Source organism: Monosiga brevicollis, genomic scaffold (genome assembly GCF_000002865.3).
Source record: "Monosiga brevicollis MX1 MONBRscaffold_25 genomic scaffold, whole genome shotgun sequence".
Taxonomy (NCBI): Eukaryota; class Choanoflagellata; order Craspedida; family Salpingoecidae; genus Monosiga; species Monosiga brevicollis.
This window is the reverse complement of record NW_001865062.1, coordinates 537,314-561,716: the sequence shown is the minus strand read 5'-3', so window position 1 is coordinate 561,716 and position 24,403 is coordinate 537,314. Positions and strand designations below refer to the sequence as shown.

Genomic DNA, 24,403 nt, shown 5'->3' with positions numbered 1-24,403 from the left:
GTTGTGTTGATGGATGCCTTGTGTTGTCGTTTGAAGAGTTTTCTTGCCTGGTTTCCTGCCTGTTTTCCGCCCAGCCCCTTTTTCCTCCCTGCCGCTGGACTGACCAGTTGCCCCCCAACCACCTCGGTTTCTTTTTTCCACTTGTGCGAGGTAGACGCTCGCCAGCGCGTGAGTGAGGACGATCAGTGGGTGCTCCAGAGTTTTCAGCGCGGTGAGCCGGTCTACTTTCTTCAGCACATTGAAAAGGCTTGCCAACTCGTCCAAGACGACGCCAAGGCCGTGCTCGTGTTTTCTGGCGGCGCCACTCGAGCTGATTCGACGATCACCGAGGCTGCCTCGTACCTGCGCGCGGCGCGTGCCGCCGGCCTGTTGCTCAATCCTGACCAAGTTCTCCTCGAAGAATATGCCCGGGACTCGATGGAAAATGTTGCTTACGCCATTCAACGCTTTCAAGAAACCTTTGGTTATGCACCACAGACCCTCGATGTGCGTACATGCCCATGCTCGCCAGCAGCCCCAGAACAATTTGCCACGCTTGACTCATACACGCCTTTGTCTGCCTGTCTGCGCGCCATTGGCTTGGGCCGTTTCAACCCCTTGGGTGGTGGATCAAGATTGTTGGTTGGTCCTTCAAAGAGCAGCGCTTCCAGCTACATGTCGACACGATCCGGTCCCGCGTACCGCAACTCGAGGTGTGCTACACCTACCATGGATGCGGGTCCCCATCACCTGGACCCGCCCTCGAGGGGGCCCTGCGGGGGGAGGCAGCCACCGTTGAGGCCTTTAAAATTGATCCTTGCGGCAACGGCCCCGTGCTTGGTGACAAGCGCCAAGGCCGCAATCCACATCATCGATCACGGCCGTATAAACACGGGCCCCTCGTTACCCCCTTTGACTGGTAATTTAGCTCCTGGCTTGGACCATAAATGTGCCTCCTGCCCAACTGAGCGGGCCAAAATCGTTCTTCAATCAATTTCCTATGCTATGATTCTTCACAGCTGCAGCACCCGCAAGGTTTCAACCATGAGCCAAGTTAAGCCTGGCTTTCGGCCAATACAACCTGCGCCTCAGCTCTGCCTTGTGCCACAGCATGTTGTGCTGTATTGTTGGCCACCATATGCAGCAAGTCGTCTTGGAGAACCTTGTCTACTTGCAGCGATTGCGAAGTAGGGTCCACGCAGTATGCCTCCATGGGCAGATACATGGTTCCAAACGCCGTCGTGGCAGGCTTGATGACCACCCTACGTTAATTCCCTTTTCAGATGAGCCCGTCGACACGATACATACCTCCAAGGCAAAGCAAGCCGAAAAAAAACAAAAAAACAAAAAACAAAAACAGAGCACGCCCAGGCAGGTCCCCAAACGTCCAAACCGCGCACACACCGTTCAGTAGCATCAAAAACAACATCTTCAGGATCCGGGATGGGCGGCAAAAACTCTTCGCCCGGAAACAGAAATTCAAATAGCCGCTGAGCTCGCTGAACGGCATCGTCCAAACTGGGAGTGCCGTCCCAGCGATCTCTGCCGGGTTGCGAGGCAGTGCGGTGACACCAACAGCACGGTGAGAGCCGTTCAAGAGCGCAGAGCACAGGTGGCACAGGTGGGAAGTCAGAGGGCGTACGCCACGTAAACGATGCCGTCATTCTCCTCGTAGCAACAGTCATCCAGGACACCAGCAACGCTCTGCGTAAATGTGGCTGAGAATACAATAGGGTCTGCGGATGCTGTTGTCGAGTCAGCGTCAACTTCCACGGGTGGAGCTGCGGGGGTCGCAGCTTCCGCCGGATACAAGAGAGACAGCAACGCCTGGAGCCGTTCCGACCAGTTCCCGGCGCAGTCTTCGCTTGTAAACTGCACAACGTCTGCAGAGGCACATTGAACCACGTACCAAGTCAGCACACCCTTGTGAGTCTGTCTCACACAAGGAAAAAAAGAAAAAAAAGAGAAAAAAGAAAAAGAAAAAAAAATGTCAAGAAAGGCAAGAGCATCGTCGGCGCTTACACAGGCCGTCCGGTGTGGTGCCTGCGCCAGGCCCGGTAATGTAAACACGCGTAGAGCTTTGTTGGTCCGCTACACCAGATTTGAAAGTCAACAAGACGGCCGTGCCATCCTGCTCACCGAGACAGGTGGGCCAGTGACGCGTCACGGCCACCAGTCGAGCCACAACCCGACCCGGCATTTTGTGCGGCAGGGCCGTGCGCACCACGCGGTGACAACCAACATTAAACTCGCCCAATTGCCAGGTCCACGCAGGCCTGCAGATGGAATCTGGTGCAATCAAGACATCACTATCTTCGTGCTCGTCGGCGTGACTGCGTTGAGGCTCGGCAGGCGCATTGGCCTGCAGCATGTAGATGCCGCCGTACACTGCGCTCAGCCTACCACGCGGGAATCAAGTCCACAGAGCGGCCACGGTCATGGGCGATTTGAGCGCGCGGACCGGGATGCATGAGGGGACTACATAGCAAAAGCAAACTCACCGACAAAACGCCTGGGCAATTTCGGCATTGCCATACATGTTGAGCAGCAGAGGCGTCTCGGTGTACACGCCCAGGGATGACATGAAGCGGGCCATGGCTGCCAAACCGGCCGCAATCTGTGTTGGCACAGGGGCATGAGGCGGCTTGGGCTTGTCAGACATTTTGAGTCCAGGCATGACACTGGATTCAGACACTGTGCCCTGCTTACCGGGGCATCGGGAGGCAGATAGGTCATGAAATCCGAGACGAGGTGGCAGAGGCTATCCGAGAGACCATGATCTTGTTGCAAGTATTGCACAAAGGTGCGGTCGGTGGAAACTGGCTGGGCCGCAGCCTCGCTTGCCTCGGAGACCACTTTTTGCAGAAAGCGCACGAGCACGCGCTTGTCGCGTGGGGACAAAAGTCGGTCACGCATCAGTGTTGGCTTGCTGTAGGGCACCTGGGCATAGGTAACGTATTGTTCAGTTGCGCTGTTCATTCGACCATCGCAGAAGTACCGTCGGGGCTCGAACGAACGAACAAAGGAAGGAGTGCGTGGAACGTACAACGGTCGCCTTCTCTCCATCGTGCTGAAAGAGTTGCGCTAGTGGCTTAAAGTCTAAATAGCGAGTCGTGTTGCTGTCGAGCAGGAGGCGGATGCAGGCCCCCCGTGCAAAGCACATCTTGTCATCGCCAGGGTGGAAGTGGGTGTGTAGTTTCGTGAGGGCAGCCAAGGGGGGCCCACTGGGATCTGGCAGCGCGAGGCTGGTGCAGGGCAAGAGGGCAGGGGCAAAGTACCTACTTGCGGAGCAAGTTCGAGCTGGACACGTCGCACTTGTGCTTCGGGTCCAGACCACGGGCGATGCACCACCAAATCAAATACACCATCCCTGACAGGTCGCAAATAACCAAACTCCTCGTGAATGCCTTGGGCAAATGCGAGCCAGCCTGACTGTCACGGGCCATCGTCGCAACATACGCGGCGCCTAGCTGGCCCAGTTCGGATGGGTTGGGGCAGGCCCATTGTCGGCCATAGCTGGTACGGCTGTCAGTGCCCATCAATACGCCACGTCATCAGCAAGGCCGCGCCACGAGCCGGGAAGCATGGAATAGCCACAGCAATGAGAGCCCGCGTTGATGCAAGGGAAGCAAGTGTTCAAGAGCGCATGAAGTGAGAAAGGTGGCAGACCTGTCGGCATGGATGACGCGCTTGCCCACCCGCGATGCGGCTGCTGCCAGAATGGAGCAGATCAATCCTGTATTGGGACAAAACATGAACGTGGATGAGACCTGGCAAGTTCTCAGACAATTCGTTTCAAGCAACGGCCAAAAGGGTTGGCGCAGCCGCGTTCCATGGGGCTAGCGTTGCACAACTAGCCATACCGGTTCCCTCGACGGCCAGATCAAAGGGCTGTTTCAGCACGTCATCTTCCGCCATGTTTGCAGTCACCGCAGTCTTCTACATGTATCAAGACAGACGGCGTGAACAAGCAGACCAACACCCCCACATAACGGCAGCTTTGGGTTCCTTTCAACCCCCCGATCAAAGGCTGCGCCATCATTATCTTTTTTTGCGGAGTTGCATTCACCGCCTCCGCGGGCAGCGCCCCGAGCCGCCGCCGCCGATGACACGACCGCACACACACACACACACACACACACACACACACACACACACACACACACACACACACACACACACACACACACACACACACACACACACACTCACTCACTCACTCACTCACTCACTCACTCACTCACACACACCTTGAAAATACTTTTTCTCAGCATCGGCAAAGCTTGTGTCCCTTTGCACGACCGCCAACAAGAACACACTCTAAAACAAGTAAAATAGTAAATACCAAACCCACCATCGCGCATCAAAGTTGTTTGAAAAAAGAGAGGGATAGTTTACCTTATGCGCACGGCTGCTGTTGCTGCTGAAGTGGAATCGATCAACAACAACACAAAGCGACAACAGCTGAAGAACACAAAACGGCAGCGCCCATTGATCTGCCGAACCCGTCATCGTCGTCGTCGTTGTCGTGGTGGTGGTGTTGAAGGCGGCGGCGGTCAGGAAAGGGCATCTCTCTCTGTCTTCAAATGCACGGTCAGTGATTTCAAGGGTTTGAGCCGTCCAACGGCGGCTGCGCTTGTCAGGACAACGCCAAGTTCTTCTCGCTCATGCCCCCCGCCTGCTGCTTGCCTCGGCCTTGCAGGTGCGAGTGAACAGCCGAGCCACTTCCAGGAACCTGCCATTTGGATCAGCAGCCCTGGCTGGTGCTCAATTTTGGGGTAGGACTGATACGGCTCGGCTGTCGCCAGCTTGCAAACAACAGCTGCTGGCGCCTGCCAAGATCGGGCTTGCGTGCTGGCAGGCCGCTGACATGCCACAAGCACGGCGTACGTCCATACGAGGCCTCGACAGGGAGATGATGGTCTCAGTCCTTCTGGTTGGACTGGGCCTCTTCTTTTCCGTTCCACACCCGGTGGCAGCCTACGCCAATGGCTCTACTCCGGATTACAGTTCAAACCGCCTGCAAGCGGTGCGCGCCACCAAGTGAGTTGTTGAATGCAGGGTTTCTGGGGTAACCTTCGCCGTTGTCCTCGATGAGAACGCTTCTTCTTGCTACTTCAGTCTACCCTCAGTTTGTCTTGGGTGCTTGGTCTCACCTCCCTTGCCCCTCCACTACCCCACTTCCCACTCTTGTGTCTCTGCATGTGCGTGCGTACAACAGACTAGATGCCAGCCTGGTTGGTTTGACCATGGCTCGCCTCAGCCGGATGACACTCGCAGGGGAGCAAGAAAACTTTGTTGTGACCTTTGGTGGTCATACCAACATTCAGTCAAGCGATTTCGCCGGATCCACCACACTCTTGGGTATTAGTGCGACAAACCACGAGGTCAAGCCGTACGATTGTACCTTGACCGGTGAAGGTCCCGTCGCGCGAGCCACCGCCGGCTACGTTGTTCGTAACAACAGTCTCTACATTGTTGGTGGCTACTCAGCCGCCTCTACCGCCCTCTCTGATGCCTGGCGCTTAACCCTCGTCGGGTCTGACATCAACGGCTGGCCGTTGTGCCAGTGGGACCGCTTTACTGTCACCGGCACCCTTGATGAGCTAGCCCGCACTACCATGCTCGTCGTTGATGAGACGCACGCCCTTTTGTTCGGCGGCTGCATTGGTCGCCCTGACCCTGAAACAGCAAAGTGCAACGAGCTCAATGCAAATGGCTACCTCGCCACCTACGATGATGCAGCCCGTACCGTCCATTGGCAGCGACTCAAACAAGCTCCCAACAGCGCCGTCGTCAACCGCTACAACATTGCCTCTCTCTACTCATACGATGACGACCTCGCACTAGACTTTGTTGCACCCCGTCTCGTCTGTGGTGGATTTGACCAAGATACGACAAATTCATTCGACACAGGTACGCGTCCAACCGCGCACTGGCTTGTCTTTCTTTTTGCTTGCTCTGGTCGTATGCCATGGTCAAGTGACGATGCTTGCTCCGTGGTCCCGATGTCATCTTCTAGGTTACACTGGTCATTATGCAGCGGAATGCTATCTGTGGAGTGTCAACTTGACTGCTTCGCCGCCAACCCTGTTCTGGGAGCTCTCTACCTATCGCTTGCCCATCCTCTATTCTCGAGCCCACATCTTCCTTGTCAGTTCCGGGATGGAGTACTCAGTTATGGCCATTGGCACCCCCCTGGCCGCCACAACTGTGGTAGGTGATTCGGTTTTACAATGCCCGGCCCATGCTTGTAAGCTCTCGACTGGCCACTAACGATTTCCCTCCGGCGCCCACGTGCAGCTCAAAACATACCGTCTCCTGACCAACGGATCGGCTGTGATTTTTGCCGACAATGACGTCAGCGTCCGCAACCAGCCGTTTCTTGAAGGGTTTGTGCCCACTCCTCGACCCGCCCCGCCCTCGACCAGGCTATCGTTGTACTTTGTCATTCCACTCACCGCTCTCTGCCCTTACATCCTTTGATTTTCTGGCGGCCCAGATATGGTGTCATGCCTCGCGATTTTGCTTCGACCAACGTGCCGAGTATCGGCAAAACGGTGGTTGCGGGCCCCCTGGCATCTCTTGTTGATGGCTCGGCTCAGCCTTATTGGTTCATGCATTTGGATGCTGAAATGAACGTGCGTGCCTCACCACTGGGCCTGCCCATATATTTTGTGCGACCCTCTCACGTGCATTCACATTTGCGGAACGTACTTTGGTGTGGTAGACATGTGAATGGGACGTATCCTCTCTCGTATACAGCCCAGCGGCGGGAATCCTCAGTGGCATGGCACGTCTATCGGACGATCGCGTCCTCAAAGCTGGCCATGTTTCGGCGGGAGTCTTCGCCGACTCTTGGATCCTATCCACTGCCGACATCCAAGATTCCTCTGTCGCGTGGCGCAGCGTTTCATTCGATCCCGAAGCTGATTATGTCGACTTTTATCCCTTCAATTTTAATGGCACATCCGCTCGAACTCTGTCCATCGAGATTTGCGGGGATGTGATTCCATTTGACCCTACACAAGGTTGCTGCGGTGCTGCCGTCGACATCCCCAAGGAGCACATTGCTGGCCTGCGCACAGATGCCAACGAGCCCACGGGCAACGTGATCGCGGCATGGGGCGGCCTGTACAGCATTCCTACAGATTGGCTCTGGCGACCCCTTCCAACACTAAATATCGTCCATCTCACGTAGGAAGCGGCGACGCCTTTTGGTGCTTTGTGCCGTTTTGGTTGTTTCGCGTGCGCGCTGACTCGACCCGTGGTTGTCTTGTTCTGGGGTTCTGCCTGGTTTAGAGCTTCGCGCGTATACAGTTACGTTTACAATATGCAGCCCATCGCCAAACCTTCACGCAGCGGGTCCTTAACCTACGCCCCAACATCCCGTGTATGACGATGCATCGCATGTGGGGCGGCGTGGCTCTACCCATTTCGGCAACACACCAGAAGGGATTGTGCTCGTCTCTTACATTCAGTCCTACCTCATCTTGTCACTTGGTTGTGGTTTTGCCGCCGTCCGCGTCTAGGTGGCATTGGCATATGGTGGCTACGATTGCAATCTCGACGTGACCGGTCAATTGCTGCTCTTCAGCTTGGTCAAGGGTTCGTGCTCACTGCTATCACATGCGGGATTTTGTTTGGTTTGATACGGTTATACCATACCCTTGCTCCTTTCTTCCATTCGGCATTTGGCTGATGAAAGATCATGTTGCTCTTGCCAGGTCTCCAGAACGTGACTGTTGAGGTCTTGCCCTCTGGTCCCGGACATGCAGGCCATGCTGCAGCCGTGCTGTTGCGTAGCAATGGCGATGAGGAAATGATCGTGGCTGGTCGGCCCGGATCGAACGAAGAGGATACATTAAAGTTTTGCTATACTTGCATTTACATCTTCTCGTTAAAGACGCGAGCATGGCGACGCCAAGAGCTAGCATCGCCGTATCAAGGCCTGGGCCAGCTTCGCTTTATGACGGGCATTGCACTTACACACAGCATGCCGTCGCGGCGACGGGATGCCTTCAAATGGCTGCTTCTGGGTGGCCTGAGCCCGTCGGGCAATGCGAATTCTAACCTGTTTATTTACGACCACGTGACGAACAACCTTGAGTATGTGTACAATGACAACAACGATCGCGTCACTTTGGACCAGCCCCGTTATGGCATGTCGGGCGTTTATGCCGCTGGCAAGGTACGGCAACTTTGTCAACACACCCCTGACTTGTCGGCACCTTGGTCGATTGTTCGCGGCAATACGCATAGTTGGTGACCAATATCTTTTTATTTGTCCAAAACTTTGCTTTCTAGGTGATGATGTGGGGTGGAGCCACGGCAGACGGTTCTTTTCTTGGTGATTTTTCTATATTGAACCTCTCTTGCAACCCGGGCAAGAAGCTGAATCGTATGTTCGGGTCTTTGTGTTGCTTGACAAAGCTTTTTAGCGATTGAATCTTATGAACCACGTGTTTCTTTAGGCACTGACGCGGACGCACGGACCTTTGCCGATGCTCCATGCATCGACTGCCTGGCCGGAACCTACTGGCTGGCCGGTGACTGCAGCAACTGTCCAGAGGGATTGACGTCCAATGCAGGGGCTAGCCATATTTCTGACTGCAATATTTGCAACAAAAACTACTGCCGCAATGGGGCCAGTTGCCACGTGGAATCCATCGCTGGCAGCGAGAGCTTGCATCTTCCGCGATGCAAGTGCTCGGTGCTGCACTCGGGCGTGCGCTGCGAGACTTCATTAGTGGCACTGGTAGTGATCACTACCTTCTTGAGTCTGGCCGCTCTGGCTGTCATTGCACTTTATTACCTCCACCGCCACTTCAAGCGCACCACGCACTACGAGCGTTTGGAGTTGGAGGAGCGTCACGAACAACAGGTGAACGAAATGCAGTTTGAGTTTGATGAACTTGCTGCTGTTTGGGATATCCCATCGTCAGACTTGGAAATCTTTGAGGACATTGGGGAGGGCAGCCTTGGTGCTGTCAAGCGTGGGCGTTGGAAGAGCCAGGATCGGTAAGACTGGTATCGAGGGCAATGCTTGCTCTTTGGGAGTCTGTCGCCATAATTTCTCGTTGGTATGCTGGCTCATGCATCCGCGCCGCGCCGCGTTTCGTGGCTTCGTGGCCTTTGATGGCATAGACAAGTGGCCTTAAAAATGTGGAATGCCAAGTCTCTTTTCATGGCAGGGCACGAGGAGTTGCGGCAGGAAATTACCACTTTGCGCACTTTGCGTCATGAGTAAGTCCACAACCACCGATCCACGATGAGGTGCGGTATCTTTCGGATCGATGCAACTTACGGGAGTGCTCTGCTCTTTGGGGTGCTGCCGACTGTAGGAACATTGTTGAGTTTCTCGGGGCGTGCTTCGAAGAGCCCGTCTTTTTGGTGATGGAGTATGTGGAGCGGGGTTCGCTCCGCAGCATCTTGGACAAGCCCGAGGTGGAGCTCTCCGCACACGTGCGCGAAGGCTTCATTTCTGATGCCATTCGGGGTATGATCCTGAAACCCCTCGATTCACTTGATTGGTGCTTCTGTTTGACAATACATCATTTGATTGGGCATGTTTGTCGTCGGGCGCAGGGCTCAACTATTTGCATCGCAAGCAACGCATCCATCGCGATGTCAAGGCTGATAATGTAAGCAACACTCGCACTCTTATGCTCTTACTCATGCTCTTAGTTGAAGGAACTGGCTCGATCTTGTGCGCTTTCGGATGTCAAAGGCTCACTACCATTCCTTGTCTCTCCTCGTTTTGTGGCAGTGTTTGATCACATTTAAATGGACCCTCAAAATCACCGATTTCGACAAAGCAAAACGAGTGCGGGAAGATCAAATGCTATCCGTGTCTGAAGAAGACCCCGATTACACGGATGTGGACCCAAATGCGACCATCAAATCCAATGATGCGGGTCGCTTGTTGAGCCGATATCTCAATCGAACGCAGCGCCGCAAGCAAGGCGACTCGTCCTCCTCCATCGAGCCCTTGTCAGAGGAGGGTGAACTACAAGAGCGCCCACAGCACACGTCCTTGATTGGCACTCTGGGCTGGATGGCTCCTGAAGTGCTCGATGGAGGCCAGTACTCTTTTCCCGCCGATGGTACGACAGCAATATTTGCAGTGGCGGGCCATGTGTGTGTGTGTGTGTGTGTGTGTGTGTGTGTGTGTGTGTGTGTGTGTGTGTGTGTGTGTGTGATGGGCAAACTCATGGTCGCCGTGCATGGTGCTGTCGCTGGTGCTGGCCGTTGAATAGTTTTCAGCTTTTCCGTGTTGGTGTGGGAAATCGTCACGCGCAAGTATCCCATGTCACACTTGCGCTTTATTCATCAAATGCGCGAGGCCTACGTTGAGGGCGAGCGCCCCGAAATTCCTGCGAGCTGTCCATCAGAGCTGCAACGTTTGATGGAGCGGTGCTGGGCCACAGATCCGGCGGCGCGACCGACCTTTCAGATGCTCGAGTCGGAGTTTGCACGAGCCAGCATTCGGCGTGGCTCTCGGCTCACGCACTCTATGCGCCGACGGCTGAGCAGTGAATCATCGGCTGTTCTCGTGCTGGCCGGCCCGCCCGAAGAGGCAACTGCGTGATCACTGCCAGAATGAAATTGTGATTGAGCTGTTTTTGAACTCCCCTTCCCTCCTCCCCTTTTTTTTTGGGGGGGGGGGTGGTGGTGGTGGCACAAGTGGCCCTTTGCCTCAAGCATATGAGATAGGCAGGTCCTTGACGTTTTGCTAGCACGGATCCTTCGCCCTCGGGCGGTCTGATAAATGAGTTTTTACGTGTCAATTTGTCGCTTTGGTTGAAGATGGTCGGTCGAGGGTGTGCTTGAGCACCGCCCACGTTGCCATCATGTGTAAATGTCGAGCCGCTTTTAGTTGATACACCCCCAACACCTTCTTCACCAACGTCCGGCTGAATAAAACATCTCAACGAATTTGCGCTCTCCCAGTTTCTCAAAATTTCATGAGAGAGAGAGAGGGAAAGAGAGAGATTTTTTTTTTGGAACAACACCACAGGCTTATGCAACGTGCGTCAGAGGTGATCAAACGGCAGCGTGATGCTGCTGGTACGGACGACAAGCATGGTGCTAGCACCTAGCAGGTATGAAGCCTGGGCATGGAGCAGTGTTGGAAGGGCCGAGTGGCGCTTGTAGGTCAGCTTGCTTGAATTGAAGGTCGGTTTGGGCTGATCGGCTCATGTGCCACAGGACGGCGGGCACGTGGCTCAAGGCTCGCTTGGGCCGAGCAGCCACCATGGCCACCGCTGCCCCAGCGCGCACCTTTAGCTGGGGCCGTGCGATGGGGTGGGGAAGTTTGGCTACTCTTGGAGGCTTGGCGGCATTTATTGGCTCGGACGAGCGACATCGTCGTACCGCCAACTTTTGGTTGGTGTGCACTCGCAGGAACCGTATCCCGCAGCGACGTGCTAACCTTCCCATGCTGACCTGCCCCGCACTGCCCTTGGCCATGGTTTAGGATGCGTGCTTTTCCCGTCTACATGCACTATCGGCTGGTGCAGCAGCTGGTGCAAAAAGACCCCGTGGAGGAACAGGTACCCTCACAATGCACTGTCGCCCGCTCACCGTTGAGCCCCTTCTCTCATGCATGCTGGCGAGCCATCGCAACCTCTACCACGCAGGACAAAGCATACGATGTCCTGCACAACGAGTATGCGCCCGTCATGCTGAACCTGATTCTGCAAATGCGCGGTGCGTCCCGCGCAGGCCACTTGAGCACTCGGGCTATAGCTCTGTCTCCTCTTCCCGGCTCGTAGTCTGTCTACCACTTCCATGGTCAGCGGCACTACCTTAGCGTGCGTCTTTATCGGGCTTGCTTAGGATTCTACATCAAAGTTGGCCAACTGGGTTCAACGCGAGCTGATTTTCTGCCCCAGCAATACTTGGATGTGTTGGAAACGCTGCAGGATCAGGTCCCTGCGGAGCCATTCGAGTACGTGCGAGGTGTCATCGAGGGGTCGCTGCAGAGGCCTCTTGAGGAGGTTTTTGCCTGGGTCGACCAGCAACCCCTGGGTGCAGCTAGCATTGGCCAGGTCAGACCAGCCGCGCAACCCTCCGACTTCCCAACGACCTCCATCGAGGCCTTGTCTCCTTTTTGAACTGGCCTGACTGTTTCGTCTATGGGTGTTAGGTGCATCGTGCACGCTTGCACGATGGGCGCGAGGTGGTGATCAAGGTCAAGTTTCCCGCGGTCGAGGCCAACTTTGATACAGACATGCGCACCATCACACAGTTTTGCGAACTCGCGCAGCCCGAGCAAGTTCATTTTCTCAAGGAACTGCACGATCAATTCTTGACCGAGTTTGATTATCGACAGGAGGCAGCCAATCTGCGCCAAGTCTGGTCCAACCTCCGTCCTGAATTTGAGAACGAGGTGTGTCAGCTCGATTCATGGACGCGTAGACGGGGTGTGCGCTTGGTTGAATGTCTGCTGGGCATCGGCGCCTTGCTTGAGTCATGGTCGGTCTGGTATACTGACCTGTGCAGGTGGTGATGCCCGAGCCCATTGATGAGCTGGTGACACGCGATGTTTTGGTCATGACATACCTTGAGGGTCGCAAATTTGTCGATGCCGTCCGCGTAGGTTTCGTGTCCTCTTCCAGAGCTTTGGACAGAACGGTTGCTTGTTGCTTTGCGCAAGCTACGCACCATGTATGCACTTACGAGGCTGGGTACAGGATTTTTACCGCAATGTGGCTGCTTCGCGGGGCACAACGCTGGAGGCGATGGAGGCCGAGCAGCAGCAGCGCTTAGCGCAGGGTGTGATGGAATCGGGACCTTCAGACGCCGAGATGCGGCGAGCCATCTGGATGGTGCGATCCTACGCCGGCCTCATCAATTCGGGGCGCTGGTTGTATAACGTGATCCTTACTCCTCTGGGATTTCAGCAATGGAGCTATTATCAACCTGGTACGAGAAGCACAGCAAACCCCATGTCTGCAAACTCTAGTATTGAAGGCGATCTGCGAGCTTTGTTTGTATCGTTCGTCCTATGATTCATCGTGGAATTGTCGGTCTGGTTGCATAGAGTTGCCGTTGAACATCCCACATCTCCTCCAGCTGCTCATCGATGTACATGGCAAACAAATTTTCGAGGATGGGGTGAGACCATCTAGGGTTGCAGTTGTCGTTGAGGGAGCAAAGCCACGCCCTCCTGGTGTGTGGATGGGCATGTATGCTGGTGTGGATGCTCATTTACCTTGCTTGGTTGATTCGCCTATGGTATTTGACGGATGTAGCTTTTCAATGGAGACTGCCATCCCGGTAATTTGTTGCTGTGCTCTGATGGACGTCTGGGTCTGATTGATTTTGGACAAGTGAAGGCCATGACAGCGGCGCAAAGGTCAGTCTTAATGGTTCATCACTGGCCATTCGAGCACATCTGCGTTGTTGTGTGGCAAAATGCCACCGAGTTGAACGGTTGACATTCATTTACTCGTGGTGTTCACAGGCGGGAGCTGGCCCTGTTGATGAAGGCAATTTATGACGATGACGAAGCTGCAATCATTGCAACGCACAAGGCCATAGGGTTTGCTTCGGCTCGTGACGATCCCTTTGTCAACGTGATGGCTGCCATCATTGCCTTTGATCGCGACGACCGCGTGACCTGTCAGGGTCAGAATCTGCAGGTGAGTGCTGCACGCAACACGGGTTGACTGGAGCGGGGCCTTCTCTCACCGATGCACCCTGCTGCAATGTACCGTTAGCAATTTGTGGAGACATTGTTCGCGCAGGATGAGATGGTTTCAGGAGCCGCAAGCCATCATGTCCTGGCAGCGCGGGCCAGTCTGCTTTTGCGTGGCCTTGGTACCCACCTCAATTATCCACTTCGCATGAGCGTGGAATGGAAGCCATGGATCGACAAGTGTCTTGCAGAAACGGCTGCCTTGGATCAGCCTGTGTAATCAGCCCAAATGCGCCGGCCATGCTTCTGAGAAGTACGGCTCAAGATCTGGCAGGTGAAGACGGGGCACGCATTTTTAGGCAGCCAGCAATTGACATCTATAAAATACCCCTCCAAAATGAACACATATCCGAAAGCTCTTTGGTCTCCCAGGAGACTACCAGTCTCATCCAGGCTCCGTCACTGGGGTGCGTTTGACTTTGTCTCTTTGTGAGCCATGCTTTTCGACCCGGTCTCTGTTTTAACCACAGCAGCGATCCTAAACTCTGCTTTTACCTTGGTTTTTCTTCAATACTCAACTCCGAAAACAGTGGTATCTCTTAAAGGCCGATTGACTTCTCCCAGCATCTCTCAAGAGAGTTTGCATTCACCCTTCATCTCTGATATATTTCTTTGTTCTCTCTCTCTGTCTCTCTCTCTCTCTGACCGACAGAATGAGTGCGATTGGCACTGGGGTGAGTCGTTGGCGCCCTGAAATGGCAGCCGGTGTCGACGGGAGAGATGGATAAGTCCCCGAATGCAATTTGGGTTTGATGGAGCAGGCAATGCAGGCGCAGATACTGGCGGGGGCAAGGGCTCAGTCCCTTTTGGGGAAGGTGCTCGTGAAGCCTCCTGCGAATGCCGCAAGCTCTCTGAGTGACGTTGCATGTTCACTGACTGGCAGTGACTTGCCCGCGGCGGGGCCTCGCGTGGGCCGGAGGGCTCAGTGGCCCTTGCCTCTGTTATTTCTATGATATTTGAAATTATGCCTCATTCCCATGCCTGCTCTGCCCCGTTTTGTACACAGTACGATCAATCGGCGCAGACGTTTTCCCCGGCGGGACGCGTTTTCCAGGTCGAATACGCCGGCAAGGCCGTCGACAATGCCAGGTGAGAGCTACATAGCCCGTGCGGCTTGCTCCGTTCGGCAGTATACTAGCAACTATACACGGGTCATCGCTGGCCTCGCGCCATCATTTTGAGCTGCACATTTCATGCTATACTATCTTTAGCCAAAGCCAACCTTGCTCTCTGCTGGGCTCGTTTCTTCTCATACCGGTTCTTACTGACTCTTCCTTGTTCAACCGTTTGGCCCTCTTCAGCACCGTTCTGGCCCTGCGTGGCAGTGATGGCGTCGTTTTTGCTTGCGAGAACACCATCCTCTCAGAGTTGTATGAGAAGAATACCATCCGTCGTACCTTCTCCGTAGACCGACACATTGGCGCCGTACGTCTCGCAGTCACTACTCACCTTCCGCGGCCTTTTGACTCAATTCCCTCTGTTTCGTCTCCTTCATGGGGCCTGGGCATATTTGCATCCATCCAATACCTCGCAGGCATTTGCGGGTCTGCTGGCTGATGGCCGCTCGGTACGTTACACAATTTTCGGCCTGAGCACCACCCGCAGTTATGCACCTCTGTCTCTTTTTTGACTCATAAGGTGTGTGTGTGTGTGTGTGTGTGTGTGTGTGTGTGTGTGTGTGTGTGTGTGTGTGTGTGTGTGTGTGTGTGTGTGTGTGTGTGTCATTCTCCATCAGATTGTGCAAGAAGCGCGCTCCCAGGCCCTCAAGTACAAGCAAACCTGGGGCAGCCCCGTGCCTGTGAAGAAGCTCAATGACGAGCTCTCTGGTTACATCCACCAGTTCACACTTTATGGCGCTGCCCGCCCTGCGGGTTGCAGGTGTGTGGCCGACACACGACTTTATTGTCTTCTGTGTATCGCTGCTCATTGGCCTGACGCTTGACGTAAATATATTATTTGACTCATATCGCGCTTGTCCTTGGATGACCACAATCTCTAGTGTCCTCCTGGGCGCCTACGACGCCCTTGAAGGCCCCGCGCTCTACATGGTTGAGCCATCGGGCGTGTCTTGGGTATGCCTTCGCTTCGATGTGCGGGTTGCACCCCGTTAAGTCACAAATCTACCATGCTGATAGGTGCCTTTTTCCTCTTGAAAACTTGATCGCTTGTCGTGCAGGGCTACTACGGAGCCGCTCTGGGCAAGAACAAGACGGCAGCCAACGCTGAAATCGAGAAGCTCAAGGTAAAGCCACTTGAAGTCCTGGCAGCTGTCCGTCTTGCAAGTTCATGATTGCCTGCTCTGCCTCTTTTTCACATGTATTTGACTCATTTGTTGCAGCCATCTGACAAGCCCGTTCGCGAACTCGTTAAGGAGGCTGCCCGCATGTAAGCATCGCCTTTTAACTTCTCGACCAGTCACCGTTTGTCCCGGCGATTGTCGTTTTGAAGCGGATGTGCTCACAAGTTTGGCTTTTTCTTTTCACAGCATTTACGCAACGCACGATGAGACCAAAGATAAGGCCTTTGAGTTGGAAATGTCCTGGGTGTGCGCAGGTTCGATGGCCGTCTCCTTTTCTTTTCCTTCGGCCCAGATATCTGCCCTGTTCCCCGGCGCCCTCACAGCTTACACCTCGGTCACGTGCGCCATTGCAGAAACCAATGGCCAGCACAGCCACGTACCTGATGCTATCCTCCAGGAGGCTGAGGCTTATGCTCAGGTTTGTTCAAGGTCTGGATACCCCTCTCAGGTTCGGTTCATCGCTCATGATGTTGACGCTTCTTGCACCGTTGGTTGCTCAGGCCAAGATGGACGAAGACTCGGACGACGATGATGACGAGTAGACATGACATCTGTGATGACAGCCGGCGTGTTTGTTTGATTCCGAGGCTGAGTGATCTGGCAAGGCCGGAGCCGCGTCTCTTGTATGTGTGTCATGTGTGTCGTCTGCATACGTGAAAATGGAAGAAAAAATGTCCACCTGACTCGCATCAATTTGTTTATCGTTCCACTTTGCTGCCAACACCATCAACTGACAACACAGCATTGACCCGAAGATATCCGGCACTCCATGGCCAAAATTACTACTTTCCATATGAGCTAGAATTTACAGCAAGCCAGGGCCAAATTCCTCTCGAATTTTCTCCTTCTTGGCTGAAGGAATGGGTGGGAAGGCAATTTGCAGGTTGACAATCAAGTCACCGCGACCACCTCCCTTCTTGGGCATACCCTACGAAGGTTCGGAAAGAAAGAACCACCAATCGTTTGTCAGCACAGCCCAACACAACAACCCTCCCCTTCCCTTCATCCAGTCACACTTATGACTCGTACCTGGCCGGGAAGCACAATCTCGTTGCTGTCCGGAACCTTTGTGCACGAGACGGGCAGCGACGCCTTGTCAATGCCCGTCACCTTGGTGGAAAAGCCACACCATGCGTCCACAACATTGATTTTCAAGTTCATTTTCAAGTTGTCGCCCTTGCAAAGCACAGATGATCCAACCGCAACGAATCAATGGTGAGCGTGATGGTTACGGCACGAAGGAAGACCAGCCAAGAACATGGCCCGACTCAAAATTCTTACCAAGCGGGTAAAGACTGGATGAGGTGCCTCTTCAATCACAAACTGGATATCTTGTGCTGGCTTGCCAGGTAGTTCGTCACCCTGTGTCAATGCAACGGAGGCAGAAGAAAATCCGAGGTTGAGTTTTCAAGCCACTCAAGGATGCGAGGAGGCACTGGATCACGCGTGCAAGTGGATCTACCTTGCCCGCAAAGGTCAACTTGGTACCGCTCTTCCAACCAGGCTTGCCCACGATTTCGCAAACATCCGACACGGTCGAGACGCCGCCCTGGGCGTTGGCCTTCTTCTTCGTAATCTTGAGGCGCTTAGTGAAGCCCTTGAAGAGGTCCTCAAGGGAGACTGGCACCTTCTTTACAATGACTTCGGGTTTAGGTGCAGGCTTGGATGCTCCTGAGGTACTGCGACGACCGCCTGGCATGCCTCCTCCCATGCCACCAAAACCACCGGGCATGCCGCCACCCATGCCGCCCATACCGCCTGGCATACCACCCATGCCACCAAATCCACCGGGCATGCCTCCTCCTCCACCCATGCCACCCATGCCGCCCATGCCGCCCATGCCGCCAAAGGGGTCAGATCCACCGAAGAACATGGAAAAGATGTCCTCCGCGCGGCTATCCCGAGGCAGAAATAAGAGACAAAATGAGAACTACTGCCACACGTCAGTTCATAGGCAGTTTCATCAGCACGATCAAAAGGCACTTACCGGAAGTTGAAGCCGGCACCAGGCGCTCCACCGCCCATGCCGCCGCCGCCACCGCCGGCGCCGCCCATGCCACCCTTCAAACCCTCCTCGCCATATCGATCATAAATTTCGCGCTTCTGCTTGTCTGACAAGACCTGGGTGATGTCCAAAAAGTAGACCATGAATATGAGACAGGTGGCGCTCAGCACCATACAGGGCAATCCAGTGTTCTGCAACGTACATCGTAGGCTTCGGAAATCTCCTGGAAGCGTTCCTTGGCGTCGGGGGATTTGTTTCGGTCTGGATGATACTACGTCACCAGAAAGCATGCGGCCTGGTTAACCAATGCCGCTGCATCAAGACATGGGCGACCAGCTTGGCTCGATTGGGGCCCAGTTGGCGGACACGAAAGCACTGGGTGAAGCAAGTGAGCGCTCGCAGGGCTCCACCTCACCTTAAGGGCATTCTTGCGATATGCCTTTTTCAGGTCATCTTCAGTGCAGTCTCGGTTGACGCCGAGAATCTCTGTCAAGGGGTCGAACATATGCACAGGGTCAGGGGCAACAAAAGCACATTTTGGCACCGGGAAAGCACGACCCAACTGGACCGCGGTGACCAGACAAGACAGCACACGAGGCACGCCGCTTCAACGTACTGTAATAGTCCTTTCCCATGACTGCCTGGTACGACTAAGCCGAAAGCGGGCCTGAGACAACGGGCTGCCACGTACACGGGGAAGGGGCAGCAGGCAAACCGGGAGACGAGTCGTGTGTGTGCGTGTGTGTGTGTGTTTAGAAGGTATCAAAGGCCTCCAGCGCAGAGCGTTTGTTGTGCCGGTCGTTCCCACTGAACGCGTTCAGACGAAAAAAAAAATGAAGCAATCTTGACTTTCACTCAATCACATCACTCACACTCTCTGGTTTTTGTTCGCTTTGGGTTCTCTCTCTGTAAAATCTTTTATGTGTTGTTCATCTCTTGTTTTGGTTAGAATTTCAAGAGGCTTCTTTCTGCTTCCAGCTCTTCTCTCTCTAAGCGTTTCATACCTTGTCATCCTCTCTGGCTGTGCTTTGTGTGTGCACCTTGGCTCTGCCTCTGTTGTGGCTTGGTCGGACAGGGTGAGGGAGAGTTCGCGCTGGGCCAGTGCGACCAAACGTGAGTATGAGAAGAAGTTGATGCAGGTGCATAGGGGCTCGACGGTGGTGCAGCCCCGGCGCTGCCATTTCAACCCCCGCCCGCCCCACTGCTCACACGTTCGCGTCATGACGCAAACCGAGGCTATTACGTAATCTGGTGGTGCAAAGAAGGTGCGAGAAGATACTCGAAAGAGACACGCAGCCGACGTCAAGTCAAGGTTGAGCTACATGAAGTTGAACTGAATTGGTTTATAATTCAGTATCTTCTTTGAAAGTTGCTACAAAAGTTATCTCGATCACACATCCGCCCGAAACTTGCGGGGCGCAAAAACACATGTCATGTCGATCAAATGGGAACCAGAACCGAGTCTCCGGAAGGAGAGACAGCTGGCCAACATGACTCAAACTCACAGGTCAGCAATGGAAAGCGGTGTGTCACTGAAATTAAAAGGCTTTGAAGAAACCTCCGAAGAAGGCTAGCACTCATAGTTGGGAGAGACGGCGTGGGTCAGGTTGATGGCAAAGCCAAGCTCAACGCCCCGCTTCAGGCGGTCAATCGCCGATTGCAAATCTCGGCACCCGCCCAGAATACGGTTCTCCGCCACAAAGTCTGGCAGGTTCTCCCGAAGCTGCAGCCGATAATGCACAATCCGCTGATCCTGCACTCCCACCACGCTCACCACATACGACTCCCGGCAACCGGCCACCGGCTTGTGTCGAATCAGGTACGACCCTACCGGCGCATGCAGCCCCAACAGCTGCTGCTCCGCCGCCACACGGTTCAAGTCACACACAACCAGCCGCTGCACCGAAATCGTCCCAGATCGCTGACGGCCCACCGGCCCCGGCTCACCCCGCTCCGATCCAGGCAGCGCCCCCATCCCATCGCCAGCCTCACGCGCCACGCTCTTCTCATCCTCTTGCCCACGGCCAGCCGGCTGCTGAGCACCGGAGCCCTCTGGCACCGGGCTTCGCCGACGCCGCGCACGTGGCCCCAGGTCACGCGACAGCTCGTAGGAAACGCCCGTCACCTCATCTCGCCACTCTCCCGCCGATGCGGCATCGCCATTCGCCCCCGTTCCCGCTCCTGCTCCTGCTCCTGCATCCGTCGATGATGCCGGGCGCTCCAGCGTACTGTGCGGGCTCGATCCTGGCGTGCCACTGGGACTGCCACCCTCCCGCTCCATGGGCCCAACGCGGCCAGGCAGGCGAACAGGCTTCGAGGCCACCACCGCCGCCGCCAATGAGGGCACACCAGCCGTCTCATTGGCCGATCCCACCCGGCTAGGTGGCTGGTCCAAGCCCGAGGCCAAGGGCACTGATCCGGCAGCAGGTTCCGGCTTTGGCTCAACCGCCGGCGATGTCGCAACATTTGGTGTCTCAAATGTCGCAAGGCCACCCGTTTCGTCCGATGCCGAGACCCCCTCAGGGAGATCATCGTTGACCAACTCATCCCGCCTCGCCTCCTCAGCGTCATTGCCACCACCATCAGGCGCAGGCGGCACAACAAAGTTCACCAGCGCATTGTTTGCTCCACTGGCCACACTCTCCATCTCGGCACCAGGCATCGCCTCCCTCGCCTCATCCGCAGTCCCTGCAGCAGGCACGTCCTCTGCCTCCGCCATCGATGTCTCATCCTCCACCATCGATGTCTCATCCTCCGCCGTCGATGCCTCTGCCTCCGCCGTCGATGCCTCTGCCTCATCTTCCACCATCGATGCCTCTGCCTCTGTCCCGCTCACAGGTGTACATTCGTTCGGGTTGGCATACACATCCATCCCCGCCAGACGCCGAGGGCCATCAGACACCTCCGAGTAATCGGCCGTCTCCCCCATATTCATCATCGCGTCCATTCCAGCCACTTCAGCTGTTCCGTCCGTGCCCGCCGTCGCAGTGCCCCCAACAGCTCCAAGATCCAGGGTGTCGTACTCGTTCCCCGTCGCTCCCGGCTCCCCTGCTCCAGCTCCTCCTGACCCAAACGGGGCCCAGCCGAAGCCGGCTTTGTTCAGCTGGTCATACTGGCCATTGCTCTCGTGCATCGTGAGACTGTCTGACATCGACACTCCCGCGCCCGCAGCCACCTCGCCGTCCCACGGCGACGCTAATGTACCCGAGTTCAGGTGATCATAATGGCCCGCAACCGATCCGCCCTCGTTGCTCTCACCACCGCCCTGGCCCTTCACCAAACTCGCACCGTCGACCCCAGACTGCTGCTGAGCCCGCCGCGAATGCATGCTGCCAGTCGCACTCAAGCGATCATACTGGTTCTCCGCGCCAGCCGCAGGCTCATATCCCCAAGCTACTGCCGAATGGTCCAGCGCGGAATACAAGGCCTGGCCGTACGAGGGGTCACCCTTGTCCGATCCACCTACCCCAGAGCCTCGACCACTGCCCGGTCGCAACGTCTCCGAGTCGGGATCCGCCAGCGGCTGCCCATACAGCGGATTGTCCATCAACCCCAGCGGGCTTGAATGCAGATCCTGCTTCACTCGCGCCACTCGCGCCCGTCGTCGACGCCGTACCCACACCAGCTTAATCACCAGCAACACCAGCCCAATCATAACCAACGACGCAAGCACAATCACCAGCACCGTAATCATCGAGCCCCCGCTCTCCGATGCCGCCCGTGACGATGCCGACCCCTCCGTCGTCTCTGCACGCCGCGTCGACGCCGCTCCTCCACCCCCCGACGTCATGCTCTCATACTCTGCCAGCGACACAACCACCGCTGACAACGACGAGCCCGTCCCGTTGACCGCCTCCAGGCCCGCCAACCACGCCTCCATCTCCGCCACCGATAGCCACGCCCACGTCGTGCTGTTGCGCACCGCAAACCCAACCACGTAGCTGCTCGTCGTCGATCGCCGCTCTTGCCCAGCCGTGGTCTCCGTCTCCGCCGCATTCCGCTCCGTCTCATTGACCAAGCTCGTGCGTGCTCCCGGCATCTGGTTGTACGGCAACGGCCATGTTCCAGCCGGTACGACCGAGACAACAAACACATGCGGTTGCCGCAGGTGCGTCCGCAGCGATCGCTCCTGGCTCGCCACATCCACAGGCATGCGCGCCAGCGGCGCCACAAACACATTTTCACGCGGCGGGGCCTCAAAGCGCTGCACCTCAATCTCCACCTCCTCCCGAGCCACGTTGTTGAACCGGTCCCGACAGACATAGCTCACCGTGTAGTTGCCCGCACGCTCCCCCGACACCTCCGCCGCTCCCTCAACTGCCACGTGCGCCGTCAAGTTGCCGTCGTGCGCGTCCATTGCCGTGACCCTGGGAACGGCCACCTGCCGACCAAACTCGTAGGTCCGCCGTCCCACACCGCCCTCAACCGTCAGCTCCGGCGCCGTGCGGTCGTCCACCAGCACCCACGTCGTGCCGTTGGCGCTCAACCCTCCCACGTCCAACACCTCAAACGATACTCGGTACAGCGTGCCCACCATCGCATCCAGCGTCAGCTCCGCCAACGGCACTGCCATCGACTCCCATGCCGATGGGTCTCGCGCATACTCCCGCCATCGCGCCTCTGCATACACGGGTACCAGTACCCCTGCGTCATTGCCGCTCACGCGCTCCCCCAGCCCCGCCGTCAACTCGTAACGCCACGCCACAGCGCACAGCCGACCCCGCAGGTCCTGATTCGGTTCATCCACCGGCTCTGGGTGCACAAGGTCCACAAACATCGACCCCACCCCATACTCGGCCACAACCAGATCGTCCACCTCCAGTCGCGGCGCCCGCGTGTCCACAATCCGCATGTGCGCTGCCTCATGCGCCACGTTACCGTTGCCATCGTTCGCGGAATACTCCAGCCGGTATTCCGTGCCCGCCACTGCCCATCCATTGACAGCGGCTACCGGTCCAGGCTCCGGCATATCGCTCGCGCTCACCAGCCCTGTCAGGCCATTGTCGCTGCTCCCCTCCTGCCCTGTCATGGCCGCGTAGTACTGGTTCGCGCCCTCACAAATCGATGCCGGCACGCCCGTCGTCATCACCACCGCTCGTCGCTTCACGCTGGACCGCACGTCACCCGCCACCGCATCCACGGCGCTCACATTCATCGGGTCCTGCCAGCCTGGCCCTCGCTCAAAGTCCCACGGCTCGACATAGTGCAGCGTCAGGTTGGGCGCTCGACTATCCCGCAGCGCCACCCGCACCACCGTCACATTCACGTTGCCGCTCGCATCGCTCACGCGCAGCGTCACCGCATGCATGCCCACTGCTCGCGGATTCAGATCCGAGTAGTTGCTCGAAATTGTCTCCCAATCCAACACCCCGTCCACCGCATCCCACGGCTCCACAGTGTCCAACGGAAACGCGGCCAGCGACAGCCCCGCCTCCACCTCATACACCGCCTGCAGGTTCAAGAACTTGGGGGCCACGCGATCTCCCACCACCACGCGCCGGCACACCACCGCCTCGTTCTGCCGCTCATCCAGCGCGCGGTAGCACACGGCATACACCCCGGCCTCATCCGTACTCACATTGTTGCTCGAGGCCTCCAGTGCCGGCCCAAGGCTCGGGTCTCCCGCATCCGTCACCGTGGCACCCGGGTCCACAAAGTCGGTCAGCATCTGCACAAACATTGGGTTGGTTCCCTGCATCGTGATCGTTGGTGCCCGCGTATCCTCCCACACAATTTGCCGCGTCACGGTGGCCGTATTGTTCGCCGAGTCGCGTGCCACATACACCACAGAGCCCACCACCAGCGGCGTGGCCGCGTTGAAGCTGTGATCCACCACCGTCACAGAAACATTCCGGTCCACGTCGTCCGTTACATTCCACCCCGGCTCCACGTACGGTGTTCCCACCTCGCCCCGCCACACCGCAGGCCCCAGCAGCTGTATCACCTACACACCCGACAATGCCCATCCATGTCACCGGTTAGACACTGGACTTTGTATCATTCACCAACCGTGCCCCCATCACTACAACATGCCACCAATGTCTACAGGGCTACAACGCGCCAAAGGCAAAGGCAAAGGCAAACCGCCACCCGCCAACTCCTTTCCCTTCCCCCTATCCGCCCGCCACCCGCAGCCTGGTCCAGAGTAGCCACCCACAGCAGGCTCTACACTCACCGGTGGCGTGTCATCTACCACGTGCAAGCGTCGCGACACCTGGGAAGGCGGATCAAGGCCTGACCAGTCATCCTCCAGCCAGTACGTCACAACATGCGTCCCCACTGCCAGTTGCGTCGAAAAGTTGCTGCCAAGCTGAACCGAATCCATGGCCTCCTGATCCACGTACAGCTTGGCTCCCGGGTCAGACACCGACGAACCATAGCCCACCGTCATTGGGTTGGGCCCGTTGAGTATCAA

General features: G+C 56.3%; 5 protein-coding genes across 5 annotated transcripts in view; 2 read left to right on the top strand and 3 right to left on the bottom strand.

Annotated features, from left to right (window-relative positions):
* Nucleotides 1-1,033: 1,033 nt before the first annotated feature.
* Nucleotides 1,034-3,897, bottom strand: MONBRDRAFT_28367 (uncharacterized protein; the record flags this gene model as incomplete). The annotated part of the gene is made up of 11 exons (XM_001748727.1): nucleotides 1,034-1,241; nucleotides 1,384-1,521; nucleotides 1,622-1,806; nucleotides 1,889-1,911; nucleotides 2,119-2,378; nucleotides 2,481-2,680; nucleotides 2,728-2,919; nucleotides 3,026-3,098; nucleotides 3,262-3,504; nucleotides 3,649-3,715; nucleotides 3,843-3,897. The coding sequence occupies 11 exons, from the start codon at nucleotides 3,895-3,897 to the stop codon at nucleotides 1,034-1,036; spliced, it is 1,644 nt and encodes a 547-aa protein (XP_001748779.1).
* Nucleotides 3,898-4,897: 1,000 nt separating this feature from the next.
* Nucleotides 4,898-10,570, top strand: MONBRDRAFT_28366 (uncharacterized protein; the record flags this gene model as incomplete). The annotated part of the gene is made up of 17 exons (XM_001748796.1): nucleotides 4,898-5,022; nucleotides 5,201-5,895; nucleotides 6,002-6,195; nucleotides 6,283-6,371; nucleotides 6,482-6,620; nucleotides 6,710-7,176; nucleotides 7,282-7,372; nucleotides 7,512-7,587; nucleotides 7,758-8,170; nucleotides 8,287-8,380; nucleotides 8,454-9,000; nucleotides 9,127-9,225; nucleotides 9,324-9,478; nucleotides 9,568-9,623; nucleotides 9,749-10,085; nucleotides 10,107-10,208; nucleotides 10,239-10,570. 17 exons carry the CDS (start codon nucleotides 4,898-4,900, stop codon nucleotides 10,568-10,570), a joined length of 4,011 nt encoding a protein of 1,336 aa, XP_001748848.1.
* Nucleotides 10,571-11,236: 666 nt separating this feature from the next.
* Nucleotides 11,237-16,525, top strand: MONBRDRAFT_11016 (uncharacterized protein; the record flags this gene model as incomplete). Its single annotated transcript, XM_001748795.1, has 15 exons — nucleotides 11,237-11,367; nucleotides 11,459-11,534; nucleotides 11,877-12,032; nucleotides 12,131-12,373; nucleotides 12,603-12,850; nucleotides 13,451-13,628; nucleotides 14,691-14,773; nucleotides 14,986-15,109; nucleotides 15,219-15,251; nucleotides 15,420-15,562; nucleotides 15,684-15,756; nucleotides 15,861-15,926; nucleotides 16,023-16,069; nucleotides 16,170-16,401; nucleotides 16,484-16,525. 15 exons carry the CDS (start codon nucleotides 11,237-11,239, stop codon nucleotides 16,523-16,525), a joined length of 1,875 nt encoding a protein of 624 aa, XP_001748847.1.
* Nucleotides 16,526-16,788: 263 nt separating this feature from the next.
* MONBRDRAFT_28364 (uncharacterized protein) lies at nucleotides 16,789-18,493 on the bottom strand (the record flags this gene model as incomplete). Its single annotated transcript, XM_001748726.1, has 7 exons — nucleotides 16,789-16,911; nucleotides 17,013-17,159; nucleotides 17,265-17,345; nucleotides 17,446-17,878; nucleotides 17,971-18,104; nucleotides 18,191-18,259; nucleotides 18,404-18,493. The coding sequence occupies 7 exons, from the start codon at nucleotides 18,491-18,493 to the stop codon at nucleotides 16,789-16,791; spliced, it is 1,077 nt and encodes a 358-aa protein (XP_001748778.1).
* A 1,065-nt stretch (nucleotides 18,494-19,558) lies between these two features.
* MONBRDRAFT_28363 (uncharacterized protein) overlaps nucleotides 19,559-24,403 on the bottom strand; it is a gene marked incomplete at both ends in the record, with an annotated part of 8,836 nt that continues 3,991 nt past the window's right edge. The window contains 3 exons of the mRNA XM_001748725.1: nucleotides 19,559-21,511; nucleotides 21,605-23,932; nucleotides 24,164-24,202. Coding sequence (XP_001748777.1) covers nucleotides 19,559-21,511; nucleotides 21,605-23,932; nucleotides 24,164-24,202 — 4,320 coding nt within the window. The remainder of the gene's footprint in view (nucleotides 21,512-21,604; nucleotides 23,933-24,163; nucleotides 24,203-24,403) is intronic.